We start from the raw sequence: 13,614 nt of genomic DNA, 5'->3' as shown, positions 1-13,614 counted from the left end.
AAGGATTTTAAGAAACCTTGGAGAGACTAACAGATCCATGGGCAGAGGTATCTGTAACCAGGGCACTGACAGATCTCTCAAAAATAAAGTACATTTTATTTCACTTCTGAACATGGACCTGACATATCTACTAGGAGCACAAAATTTGCTAAGTCCTTAATTACTGAGCATCTGTAGTAGGAGTATACATAAAATTCTCATGTAATATTCAAAACAAACCTGTAAGGTAGGTAGTATTTTCCTTATTTTATAGACAAGGAAGCTAAAGTGCAAGTAACAAATGTATCACTCGGACTTTCTGCTAAATTTCATATAATCTCCACTGCACACAATGTTATTCTGGGTTGCTAATAGTTTACATTATCTAACTATTTTAGAAGTGGCTTCTTTGTCTATCTCACTCGAAAAATAGTTTACCTGAATAAATATGCTTTCATCAAATCGTTTTCTTTTCCACAGTATCTTGAGGTTTCTTCTTTCACACAATTAACCTTTAAAAGATTATATTTAAAGTTTAGAATATGTATCAAAAGATCAAGTTTCCTGGTTAGGGAACCAGGAATGAAAATGAAACATTACAATTTATTGCCAGGTCAAATTTTGTATTTTACTTTTCTATTGTATCCTATAACTATTCACTTATTGAAGAGCTTGAGGTAAACCAAAGAAAGGAACTATTTCTACACCTAAGAGTTATATTTAATTTTACTGAAGAGTTTACATTTAATTCAGTCTTATGAAGCAAATAGGAGGTAACCAGGTAGGAAAGAGAGTAAGGCAGGGCAAAAAAAATCATGAGTAAAAGAGAAGAAGTACAGAAGTGAGTGGTAAGTTGGAACTGCGAAGGCATCTCAGCAGCTGGCACACAGGTATGGCAGAAATGTGGTTTCTTACCCCAAATCTGGCCTCCCCTTCTGTTTTACTAATACCACTTCACTAAAAGCAAGTGCCCCATTATAAGACTTTCCCAGATTCCCCAAAGGCTATTGGATGACCACACAGTATTAAAATAAGTCCCTGGGTTGGGATTCCAGAAGGCCCTTAAAAGGGAGTTGACTTATTCTCTTGCTCCTCCCACTTCTCCCCGACAAAAAGCAGACAAGACAGCTAGGCCACCAACAGTAATCATGGACCTTAAAGCATCCCTGCAAAGGATGGTGCAACAGAAAGACTGAACCTGAGTCCCCGATGATGTCACAGGAGCCCTATCAGTTCTTTACAGACTCTATATGAAAAATATAAGGACAATTCTGGCAGCAACATGAAGATAAAATGGAAGGCATGGGAGCAGAAAGATAAGGAGGCAGGTTAAAAGAATATCACATCAGTACAGGACAAGGATGACTGGGACCTAAACAAACCAGAAAAGGACAGGAGAGATTCAAGAGACTTTTCACAAATACAGAAAGTAAAACAAGGGAAAAGAGGAAGCATATATATGCAGTATGGGATAGAGGGAGAAGGAAAGAGATAAAGAGAATGGAGACATTTCTAGATGGTGCAAATGGGTAGCCACCAACATTAGTTAGGCTGGAAGAGTATTTTGTTTTGGATTTTGTAAGTTTGTTTTTTTTTTAAGGTGGGTTTTTTCTTAACAATTTAATTTTATTTGAGTTTGAGGAAGCTGAATGACAATGGGGAAGCTACATTTGTTTTTAAAAAGCTATAAAAGGAGAACTGATACTCAGAAAATATTTCAGAAATAGAGAATTAGAATTAAAAGTCACAACCAAAGAGACTGATTTTTAGTATATGTAATTTTCAAAAGATTTCAAAAAGTAAGAGCACAGAGAAAGATTGACATTATGACAATAGGTCCTCCGTTCAACATATATTTAAACCATACGTTAATCACTGTTCTGGTTACTACGAGTACAGTTAAGTTACAAATAAAAATCTTTATCTTTAGAACTTACATTCTAAAAGTAGATTAGACAATTTCAAAAAACTAATTAATATGTACTGTTAAGTGCTATAAAGAAAAAAATAGTAAGGGGATAGCTTGTGGTATTTTAGACAGGTAATCAATGAAGGCTTTTCTAAGGGGGTGCCATTCGCACAAAGAACTGAAGCAATGGAGTGATGCATATGACTATATGTAAATATGTGGAAGAGGGGAGTTCTAAGCAGAGGGGAAAATACCTACAGAGGTTTTGTGGAAATAACACATGTAGCAGGTTCAAATAACAAAAAGATGACCAGTGTGTGTCAGGAACAAACTGAGCACAGTGGAGGGACAGAAAATGAGATAAGAGAGGAAGCCCCCTAAGAGTGAGAGGAGTTTCAATTTTATCATAACTATAATAGGAAGCCTTCCTGAGAGGGCAGCAACGTGATCTGACACATCTGACCTAAGTGTGGACAAGCGACACTGCAGTAGGGCGAGTCTCTCTCTCTCTCTCCTGCTCAAACAGCAGCAAAACTGGCCCTCCCCTCCCCTCTCAGGTACAGATAAGCCCTCCGTTGCCCAGGTAATCATCCACCGATATGGAGATGAACTCCACCCCTGAGGAATGATGCAAATGCACTAAAGCCTTACTTTTTCCCACCTCTGAATGCCTGTTGATGTGCAGATGTACCAAAGCCAGGAGAGATATTCTGGAAATGTTACAATTTTACCCACAGTGAGGCAGAGTGAAAGGAGAAAGGCCAGTTATTAGAAAGTTATCATGCTTTCCAGATGAAGAGTGGTGATGGCTTGGACAAGGAGACAGTAAAAATGAAGGTACTTTTGCCTTCAGATTTGGGAAGTTTTGATAGTAGAACCTAAAGGATTTATTGACAGACTGGTTATGGTAGAAAGAAAAGTCACAGATGACTCAAAGGTTTTTTGTTGTAAAATCTACTTTGAGAGAGTAACAGTTACACCAGCTTTCTTTTGTTTCTCATTGCATGATATACCTTTTTCCTTTATTTACTTTGAAAAGACTTCCAAAGCCTTTAAGATGCATTTCTAAAAAGCATACAGTTGGGTTTGGTTATTGTACCTAGCCTGATCATTTTTGCCTTAACTGGAACATTCAGTCCATTTTTATTTTAGTGTTTTCTTCATTGACCTCTGCCCCTTGAAATCTTAACTTCTCAACTCAAAATCCCACTTTTTGTGCATTCTTTCCCAATACTATATGTGACCTTCCACCCCAACAATCAGATATGAGCTTTCTTTCCTTTAAACCTCTATCACATTTTGTGTCTTATTATAATGATCAGATTCTACTGGTTATTGACATGATTCATGAATGTTTTATTCCCCCTATTTAGGATATAAGCTCTCCAAAGAAACAGACTGGATCTTAGTCATCTTTCTATCAAAAGAAGACTAAATATAATAAGCTCATTTCAATCTCATTAACATTTACTGAGTATCTATTACGTGCCAGGGACTGAACTAGGTACTCAGTAGAAGTCTGTTTTATTCACTGAAGCCTCCTTTCCAAGTAGCTTAGCATCCTTAACTCTAAAATCAAGCTATGTTAGTTTAAACAGCAACCACCCTAGGCATGAACCATATTATTCTATTCCAGTTACTAAATGCACAGCTACTAGTTTATTAATTACTGAACAAACAGCATGATTATCCCTTTTGAATGCCATACCAACCTAGTATTTCATTTTTAAATTTCAATTTAAAATTTTATTAAAAGCTCCTAAGAGATGAGTACTGTTGTCATTCCAGAGTGTAATCAGTTGTTCAAAGTTAACTGAAACCTCTACACATACAGAATTGACATTAAGAAAGATTTTTTTAAAGACATTAAGCCATGACATAACACAAAACACATTATTTGGTCTTTGTTCCTGGTTCCTGACACAGAGCTCCTAAAACTTGTAATTTCCTGAGTGACAGGAATTGCAAAGAGGTATCTTTTGTTCTAATATGTGGTCTTTAACCCCAGTTTCTCATGTAAGAGCATCCAAGACCTTGAATCTCCCAGTGATGAATGCCTTTTTGCACGCTGATGAGATGACTAGTGGCTGGTGGACCCTGAATAGCTTCAGGATGAGTTGCTGGTCGCCAGAAAGGCAAAGGCATGACTAGAAAGTCGGAACTTTGAGCCCCACCTCCCATCCTCAGGGCTAATCCCCAGTGGCCAATTATTTAAATCAAGCATGCCTACATAATGAAACTTAAACAACAGAGTCTGGGGAGCTTCCAGGTTGGTGAACACAAAAGGACATGAGGACAGAGCTTCTGCACTGAGACTCTCCAGACCTTGCCCTACATATCTGTTCCATCAACTGTTCCTGACACATATTCTTTATAACAAGCCAGGAATAGTAAGTGTCTCCCTGTGTTCTGTGAGCCATTACAGCAAATGACTGAACCAGAGGAGGTGGTTGTGAGAACTGCCAGTTTGCTGCCAAGTCCAAGAGAAGTTGTGGGTAATTTGGGGACCCTTTACTTGTGATTAGCATCTGAAGTGGGAGGCAGTCATACAGAATTGGGCCCTTAACCAGTGGGGTCTGTGCTAACTCTGGGTAGTTAGTTTCAGAACTGCTTAATAGAGAAAAATCACACATTTTGGGTCACAAGTGTTTCACTGGTAGAGGGAGCAGGTTTCCTTTAATAGCCAAGGTAGTTTACCCTCCTATGCTCCCTGCCCTGGGAATTCTAGCTGCAGAGACCAAGGGACAGTAGTCATCTCTTGGAGAAGGCAGGCTAATAAACTGAGAAAGAATAAATGTACACAGAAAGTCAGGTAGACACTAATCTGAAAGAATTTAATAATTACTGGGTTACTAATCAGTATTCTAAGGTACAAATTCTAAGTTTAAATTAAATAAAAGGCTCATATAACTAATCCATGATACACATGGAAATTTTCCACAATATTCCATGTCAAGTTTGATCATTCTTTGAGAAAAAAATTATATATGTAATTTGATGTTAAGGTTGTTTTAACTTTGTTCTAAAAATGTGAAAAACTATAACATAAGCAATTATAATGACTTCAAAGGAGACAAAAATAATTCAATTACCTCAATTATGGTACCTCAGTTTGTGCTAACAGAAATTTAATAAACAGTAGTTCAATTGTGGATATCTATTATAACATATTTGTCTGGCAAAGCAAAATGCCTATCAGACTGAAAAATGACACCACAGCCCCAGCAGAATAGTTTACAAAATAAAGTTCTAAGCTAGATTTTTAAACAGCTTTTTTCCCTCTATGTGCACTAATAATTTATACAATGGTCTGAAACCATCTTTCTGTGCTTCTGTTTAGTCTTATGAAAAAAAGGTAGACAAAATATATTTAGTTTGGAAAACAACGTGAAACAACAGAAGTATTTTTAGATATTCAGTCTTAAGTTACACAGTTGTAAATGTTTGTAACTAATAATTTATTAACATAAATATCTTTCTACCTTTGCAACTGAAATGCCACAGTCTTGGAGAGGTTTAACAGCCTCGTTCAGTTCTTCAAGAAATATAGAGGTACCTGGAGAATCTAAAATAAGAAATGTTTAATGAATGTTTTATGACTTACCCCTAAGAAAAGATGAATCTTTAAAATTAAATCCCAAAGCTACAAACAGAAGAAATATATTAGTTTGCCCAATTCGTATGCAACAACAAATAATAAAGTAACTAAACACACCTAATTATATATTTTTATACTCTTATTTCCCATTGCCTCATTCTTCTTACTTCTAGTGTTTTTATTATAACATATTTTAACTTTGTAAGTAAACTTAAAAACTTTCTAAAACAAAAATAGGGTAAATGTTTAATTTAAACCTAATGTTTGGTATTATTTTTCCAAGTTTAATACCTTATACACAACATGCATGTACACATGCATAAAACTTTCAAAATGACTTTAAAATACTATTTTCATATCACAGTTATAGGGAGCCAAAAGAAATGTGGATTTGCTCCACTTACTAATTCCAAGAATACTATTCTTTAAGGCATGAAGACTTAAATGAGACCATTACAATTATCAGTTATGCTCAATTGTGATAATAGTTAATTCAGTGTAACTAATAGTACAGCTACAGCAGAGTATTAAACTAACACATTACTAATACTACATTTAAAGTTTAAAGACATTTTAAAAATATTTACATGCTAAAAATATCAAAAAGTACACTTTCAGAAATGACACAATATTCAGATGTTATTACATTAACATATAAAGCTAATTCTTATCTAGTATTTACTGTGGACTAATCACATGCGTAAAGTCACTTAATCCTCAGAACAAATTGATAATGCAAGTACTACTTCCTCATTATGGATGACAGAAAAAGACACACAAAGCTGCTAAGTGACTTGACCAAGGTCACACAGCAGGCTAAGTGACACAGTCAGGATTCAAACCCAGGTAACTGTGTTATAGCACATTATTACCAATCCTGTCAAGAAGTTCCCACTCCATATATTGATTAAATAACAGTTACATCACAAAAATCATATTAAAATATAAAAAACACTTACCAGCTTGACAAAAATAAGCTAAGGAGGCTTTTCCTGGTTGCAATGTACTGAAATACTTCTGAGGACTCAGTTGTAATAGAGAGTCTACTGCTGATTTATAAAAACTGCACATCATGACAAAATAGATGCCAACTCTAAATACACTGAAACTAGAAGACATCATCAACTGTAGTTGTGTATGTTCAGGAGATTTTGTTTGGTTCACTGCTACGTTCTGTTGCCTAGGACAAAACCTGTCAAGAGAAGATATTCAACAAGGTTTTGCTGAACGGATTTGTTAAATAATGAATGAAGTAAAATCTGCAAAAATAGCTAAAGCATTAATTAACCACTGATTTTGCTAGTAAACTAATTCTTTCTAGTAAAAATATGAAAGATGATACATAATGACAATGATTTGATAGTACTATTTTTGATGCTTTGCAAAAGATATAAAAGAATATGGAAAATGCAATATGAAGTATCTTAAGTTTAATAGGTATTTACTGAAGTATGTTTAGCTAATTGTCATTTTTAAGGGTTCTAAAATTAATTCTCAGATATCCAATCCATTTTTTAAACTGGTCATTTTATCCTTCTCTTCCTACAGATTTAAAATTAATAACCAAACATCTACCTAGCACCATAACTTGGGAGAAATCCAAAACATGTCTACATTCTTTTTACTTTAAATTCTCTAGAAGATAATTATTAAAACGATTTAAGAACATTCCTTCTAAATACACGTTTCTAATACATAAACCTTAAATTTATCAGCTTAGAAATTCAAATGATCTTTTTCAACTTATATTTTAATTCAATTTTATTTCTGAACTCGGATTTGTTTTAGATCTCCTCTCATCTTCTTTCATGCTGTATTACTTCCATGCTGCCCTCTCTGTATCTGCTGTGAGTTCTCTTTATCTTCTATTCTGCTTTCAAATTTCTCTTGAACAATTTCTTCTTTCAGTCAGTTTTCCCACTGATGATTTATATAATAGGTTTAAAAAAAAGAGTTTAAGAAAATTAGTATAACATAAAAATATCATACTTCTAGAAGGTAAAGATACACCCATAAGTATAGGTGAGAATTTTGCTTTTTTTTATTACAAATAAAACCCACATCTTTCAAATAAAAGATCACTATCTCAAAACAAGAGATAGGAAAAAACAGCAAAAAATTACACAGATAGGAGTAGAATTTTTCATTAAAGAATAAAAATTTAGGGAAAAAATCATACTAAATTGGATACTCTAGTCTTTCAATGTTATTGATAAGCACATAACACCTCTCCTTAAGGAACAGGTATTCCTAAAAAAGGAGCTAATTACTCATTGATTACTTCCTAATATTCTTTTCATTAGAGCTAATTTATATCAGTAAACAAATGTGCCATCAATTTTTAATAATGAGCTAAAAGTTCAATAACTCAAGTTAAATGAGAAGTGAGACTATGAAAGGTATATAAAAAAGTAATTGTAATGATACAATTAAGAGGTATGCTTGACATTAAAACTGATTATACATTATAGCCATTTTAAACCAGCATATTTTAAAGGCACTTTATATTAATGGGAATGGCTTAAAGTAAGTCATCCAACATTTTCTGTATATTCTGAAGGGGTGTGTGGGTGGGGAGGGGGTTATGCATCCTGAATCATTTGTCATAGTATGAAAGAACTCCAACAGAATTAGAAGACAAAACTTTTAAATAGAGGCACAACTGAAAGATTCAAGCATAACATACCATTTTTCCTGGCCTTGTGGTTACAACTCAAATATTATAACACTAGATTGGGTATTAGGGTTAACATGATTCTTTCCCCCTAGAACAGATTTTGAAGCACCAAAAGGCCTCCTGCACAATCAATGCTTTATTACTTTCCCACATGCATCTCAAATATTCATGTGAAAGTATCGTGCATTTGATCAATTAGAGATGGTGATTATTCTTATGTATACTCTCAGAGATAGGATCTCAGTAGTAACCTCTGAGTTTGTTCCATCTTTGATAAGTTTGATTATTTTTAAAATGTTCTTAAAGCAGAGAATACCACACAGTCAGCTAGAGATAGAGTTTACATGGTCATAAAAAAATAAACAGTGAATAATGACTTAAATCCATGACAACCACAGTTGAGAGGATGGGGAGCTAGAAAGTAAGGGGGCGTAGAGTCAGGGTAAAGAGCGAAATCTTCATCATTCACAAAACCAAAAGACAAGTTTATTGGAAACAGGAAGACCAATGCCAAAAGAAACAGGGAGCAGTTGAAAGTAATTGCCTCTAAGGAATAAGAAATTGGAGGAGAGGAAACACCAAGGGGACTTTTGAAGCCACCTGACTCTTTAAATAGTGTACCTCTTCATTTTGATTTAAAAATTAAAGTTATTACTTGTATACAATTAAACCTTTCATAGTTTCTACTCATATTAATCCAATAAATCCCTGTGGGGACAGAGGAGTGCACATCACACACATGCAAAATAAAATGCATTTACCCAGAGACATGTTCTCCACATAAAAAGGCCTTTAAACTAAAGAGAAGGGAAATGTAGATGGGAAAAAAAGCGTGGGGAAAGAGAACAGTAGCAAGAACAGAGTAAAATCAAAGATACAGAATGTACTTGCTGACTTTTTTTGTCAAATAGAAAATGAAACAGAAAACAATACTTAATGCTTCAAAATCTAAGTATCAGAACAAAGTGATGAGTACTGTGAGAGAAATGTGACCTTGTTATACTGGTATGGGTAAATAAATCATTTGAGTTTTCCTTTCAGGTATAAAGTAGGATTACATACATAGTTTCCTGCACTTTCCACCTCTACTGAGTATTGTGGCCACCGTGTAACTTATTTTGGCCAATACAATGCAAGCAGAAGTGGCATTTATCTGTCAGGCAATAGTAACAGGTAGTGTGTGATATGGCAGGCTTTATTTTCTTCTGCCACAGTCACTAAAAACACTCAAGCAGTGGCTGCTTCATCAAGCACAGGTCCCAGAACCAGCACAACACAGAGAATTTCATTTGAAATGCACTGTGATGTGACATCCAAAGAAATAAACCTTGATGTCTTACACCACTGAGATCTGAGGAGTTATTATCGCAGCATAATTTAGTTTATCTTCACTGGTATCCAAAAACCCCAAAACACCAGCTCCCCAAAACAGAGGCCAAAGGACAAGGACTATTCTCGGCATAATCATATCAGCAACTGGAGCTTGGCAAGTGATCCTTATTTAAGGAGTAACAAAACATTGGATAAAATTGTCACTACAGTAATTTGGAGATGGCATGTACCTAGGTTTGTGTTAATGAACTTATTTATAGCCCTAAGAGAAGAGTCTGGTAGACAGAAAATTAGCACTGTGTGATAATTGCTGTTGGTTGCGTTGAACAAAATATTTAAAGAAAGAACAACCACTACCCAAGGGACTAGCTGTTTCAAACTTAAAACAATACTTAGGCTCCCACAATTCTATGGTCTGGACACAAGCTGACAAAACTGGTCAGCCATGGACAAAGGCCCTCTTCTCCAAAGCCAACTTCAGATGTGGCCAATAAAAATGGAAGGACCTCTTGTAGGACAAAGTCAAGGAGAAAAGAAAACAATCCCCTAAGGCATCTGCCTGAATGCAAACTGCTAATGATTTACAAAAATGAGATAAGCCCAGAATTTGGTTGTAAATGTTTAGAAGCTTTTATGACAATTTCCCAGTCATTTTGTATCTGTTGAACCTAATAATTTTTAAATTGGATACGATTTTTTATATGTTTTTTCATTTCATTTTTCTCATATTTTTATATTTAAGAAAACTTCAAGTAAACTGGAATTCAAAAAAAAACCAAACTGGTCATAACAGAACCCAGATTGAGAACCCATCGCACTGTTCGAAAACCCAGAGAATAGAACTAGAGCCCTAGCAACATCTGCCCAGTAAGATTTCAAGATTGCTACAGTCTGTAGAGTCTGGTGTTGTTTTCCATTCTTCCCCTTCTCAAATGGTAACACTTATTATCTGTCCCAATTCTATCCTATGGATTCAACCAGGAGTGACAGACAGATAACTCAGTATGTCCAGACTGGCAGAGATTACCACTACTGCACATTACTCAGAGGTCCTGGACTTTGAACTTGACATAGTGACTGGATGGAATTTTGTGGTTATCTCTATTGAGAAGGGCTACGGATGAACTATATGTAGGCAGGAGAATATTTGTTGACAAAAAGGATGGACTGTCCACATGTCTCCAGTTCTCTACATACATTAAAATTGTACTTGCCCACTTCTCTGAATCACGTATGGCTATGACTTCATTTGGCCAGTGAAATATGCAAAGTGACAAATGTAATCTCTGGAAGCTTTCAAGAGTCAAGATGTATGTGTCATGTACCATGACATACTTTTCCTCTGCTGTGATGATTGATAACACCCAAAATGAGGCCTTCTCTGTCCATCCAAGTCTCAGAAAGAAGACATGAGGCAAAGCTACCAGCTGACCCACAGTGCACATAAACTAAACATTGTTAATCAAGTTTTGGGGTTGTTATTACAGTATAACCCAGTCTAGCCTTATTGGTTTTAGTTAACTTTTAAGAGAAGAATGACTTGAACATCAATACATATCCTAGACTGTAAAGCAGTAAATGTCAAAGAATTCACAGGACATGACCCAATTTCACTTTGGAGAGATTCTAAAAGGGAAGATGACACTTTAAAATGTAGCTGACTGTTACCACAACAGGTGCCAACACCAGAAGAGAAAGAAGTCATAGGCAAATGTTTGCCAATACTACACACATACTGATTGCTTCAGCTGAACAGGGCCATCAGCTCATCTACCTGCCTAAGGAATACATGAAGGCATGCCCCCTCTTGACCCCCTTCCCTCACTAGCAGAAGAATCAGTGTTTTTCTCTTGAAGTACTTCCTCCTCATTACCCTCTGGGGGGGCCCTCTCAGTATTTGGGTTCTGAACAAAATAAACTTTTGTTGCATTTTATTTGCAAGCTTTAGCCCTTTTTGTACTGTCGCCTCATCAATCCATTCTCACAGTGTGTCACCCTTTTGTATTTGTCCTTGGTTAAATGTCACACACTTTTTCCCAACTTTTAAATGACTTGTGCATACATACTTGTTCAGATTTTAGGGATTAGGCAAAAATTACATTTTGTATACCAACTCAGATTAGTGCTGACAGATTATTCTGATGAATTGAGGGCCCCTTCTAGGCCCAAAGGGTAAGAGTCTGCATGTAGCTGGGAGGCGTATGTGCGTAGTATTGACAACTGGGATTGGGTCCAGTATATAACACTTAGCAAACAGTTCTACTTTTAAAAGTTTGAAAACCATTGTGCTAGAGTAATATGTTCTCCTAGAACAAAAATATTCAGCCACTGTGTATTTGGACACATTCCAAATTTTAGAAATCTAGCACTAAGCTTTTCCAAAAGACCCTGGGCTAGTTTCCCCCTTACAGACATACATTTCCCTTATGATTAATCATAAAACTAATGGTTTTCCCTCTCAAGAAAAATAAATAAATAACTGTAAACATTAAACAAATTATACCAAGACCTGTGGGCATCATTCTCTGGGAAAAGGCACATTTCATATTTTGCAACAAATGAGGCATACATAATGCTTATAAAGTTCTTGTAAGAACATTCTGTGAAAACTTAGCTTACTTTAGTAATTTAATGGCATTACTAAAGAAAAAAACCTACTCATTGAACCAGTCTCAAATAGAATGCTGATTAGATTTCATCACAGTTTATAATTTAGGATCCAAAGGAGGCAATAAGCAGTCAACATCTCTTCACTTTAGAGTCTCTTCAAGGTGGTGGGAGAAAAATCATTTATCTATAACCCAATACACCCAAAAAATAGTAGAGAGAAAAGATTCGGCTATCTGAACTTGAAAAAAAGTCTCATGAGCAAAGACATGAGTATGGGTACTACCCAGATGTTCACTATCACTTAGAGAGGGAAAATAGGAGAAAAAGAGAAACCACTTCATAGTGAAAAATCTATTGATGACCTGAAACTTGCAAATCATTGGTTATGAAAGATACAAAAATAAGCCAGACCAGAGAACAGGAAGTTACCCTGATTTTGAAAAGGGCCTAAAATCACATATCTCTGAGGTCATGCCTAATTTATGGCTTAAGCACATACCGGCAGTTAACTCACTTGCTGCTATGAGCACTCTGTTCCCTTTCCAACAGAACTTGGTTCTGCCTTAACCACATTCTCTAAGAATCCATGAAGTAAATCTTTCAATTTCAGTAAGAGATCTCCTAAGAGATCCTTCTCACTGATGTTGGATTGGGCCTGTTAAACTTCTTAGAGCATGTTGTACTCTAGGCTACACTGCACAGCCTGCTCAGCTACACGTTTCACCTGAGGGAAATCCACGTAACAGTGTCAGCACACCCATAAAGAATCCAAAACACTCGGCATTTAGCGCCCAGGTGAACCACTGTCCCAGATTCTGGAGTACAAAGTAAACTTTAAAGTTCCCTGAGGATCACTTATTTAGAAAAGAAGGTAGCAACGATATTCCTGCGCAAAGCATTATGTCAAAGGATGGTGAGTTAGGAAAGACTGAGTCTTGGTTGCACCGGTAAATGCAGGTGTCTTTCACAGCTGCACTGAGTTTGTATGCTCATTCTAAGGAGAACACAAATTATCTTCCCATCACTCTGCACTACTTTGCTCATTTTATTTTATTACTAAAAAAAAAAAGGAAAAAACATATGTCGGCCAATATACATAGAGATACCAATTTATTCCTCACTTCTTTAAAACAACAGTAACATAGCATTTGTGTTGGATCTCTCTGAGCTCTACGAAGAGTGCCACCACTTATCACTTACAGGACCAAGGCTTGAAGGAGCACAAACTAATGTACTTCTTCCTCTCAAGACAGTCATTAAAGACTTACCGTTCCTTTTTCTTCCTTTTTTCCTCAACTTACGCCCAGAGCATCTCCCCAAATTCTAAGTTTCAATGACCACATTTTCCCTATTCACTAACCTCTCGGACATCCATCTCATCCTAATACCACTATTCCTTAAAGGGCATTTCCCCAGGGAGGGAAGAGTTTTACTTCGGTTCATCCTTCTGATTCCAAACCCTCATTCCACAAAGGTCTCATGTTTTTCTCGACACTCACGCTGAGGAAA

The 13,614-nt window shown here is 35.9% G+C and overlaps 1 protein-coding gene across 6 annotated transcripts in view; it reads right to left on the bottom strand.

The window, feature by feature from the left end:
* Positions 1 to 13,614, bottom strand: part of TXNDC16 (thioredoxin domain containing 16) — a 90,644-nt gene that overhangs the window by 76,579 nt on the left and 451 nt on the right. For 5 of the 6 annotated variants that reach the window (XM_073211238.1, XM_073211235.1, XM_073211239.1 and 2 more), the window contains 3 exons: positions 6,446 to 6,678; positions 5,371 to 5,453; positions 418 to 491 (listed from right to left, as the gene is read on the bottom strand). In XM_073211238.1, coding sequence (XP_073067339.1) covers positions 418 to 491; positions 5,371 to 5,453; positions 6,446 to 6,608 — 320 coding nt within the window. In that variant the 5' untranslated portion in view covers positions 6,609 to 6,678. Of the gene's footprint in view, positions 1 to 417; positions 492 to 5,370; positions 5,454 to 6,445; positions 6,679 to 13,614 lie in introns of those variants that run through there. The other variant, XM_073211240.1, reaches the window with a different exon arrangement.

This window comes from Manis javanica, chromosome 8, assembly GCF_040802235.1.
Source record: "Manis javanica isolate MJ-LG chromosome 8, MJ_LKY, whole genome shotgun sequence".
In the NCBI taxonomy this organism is placed as follows: Eukaryota; Metazoa; Chordata; class Mammalia; order Pholidota; family Manidae; genus Manis; species Manis javanica.
This window is presented reverse-complemented; position numbering and strand designations above follow the sequence as displayed.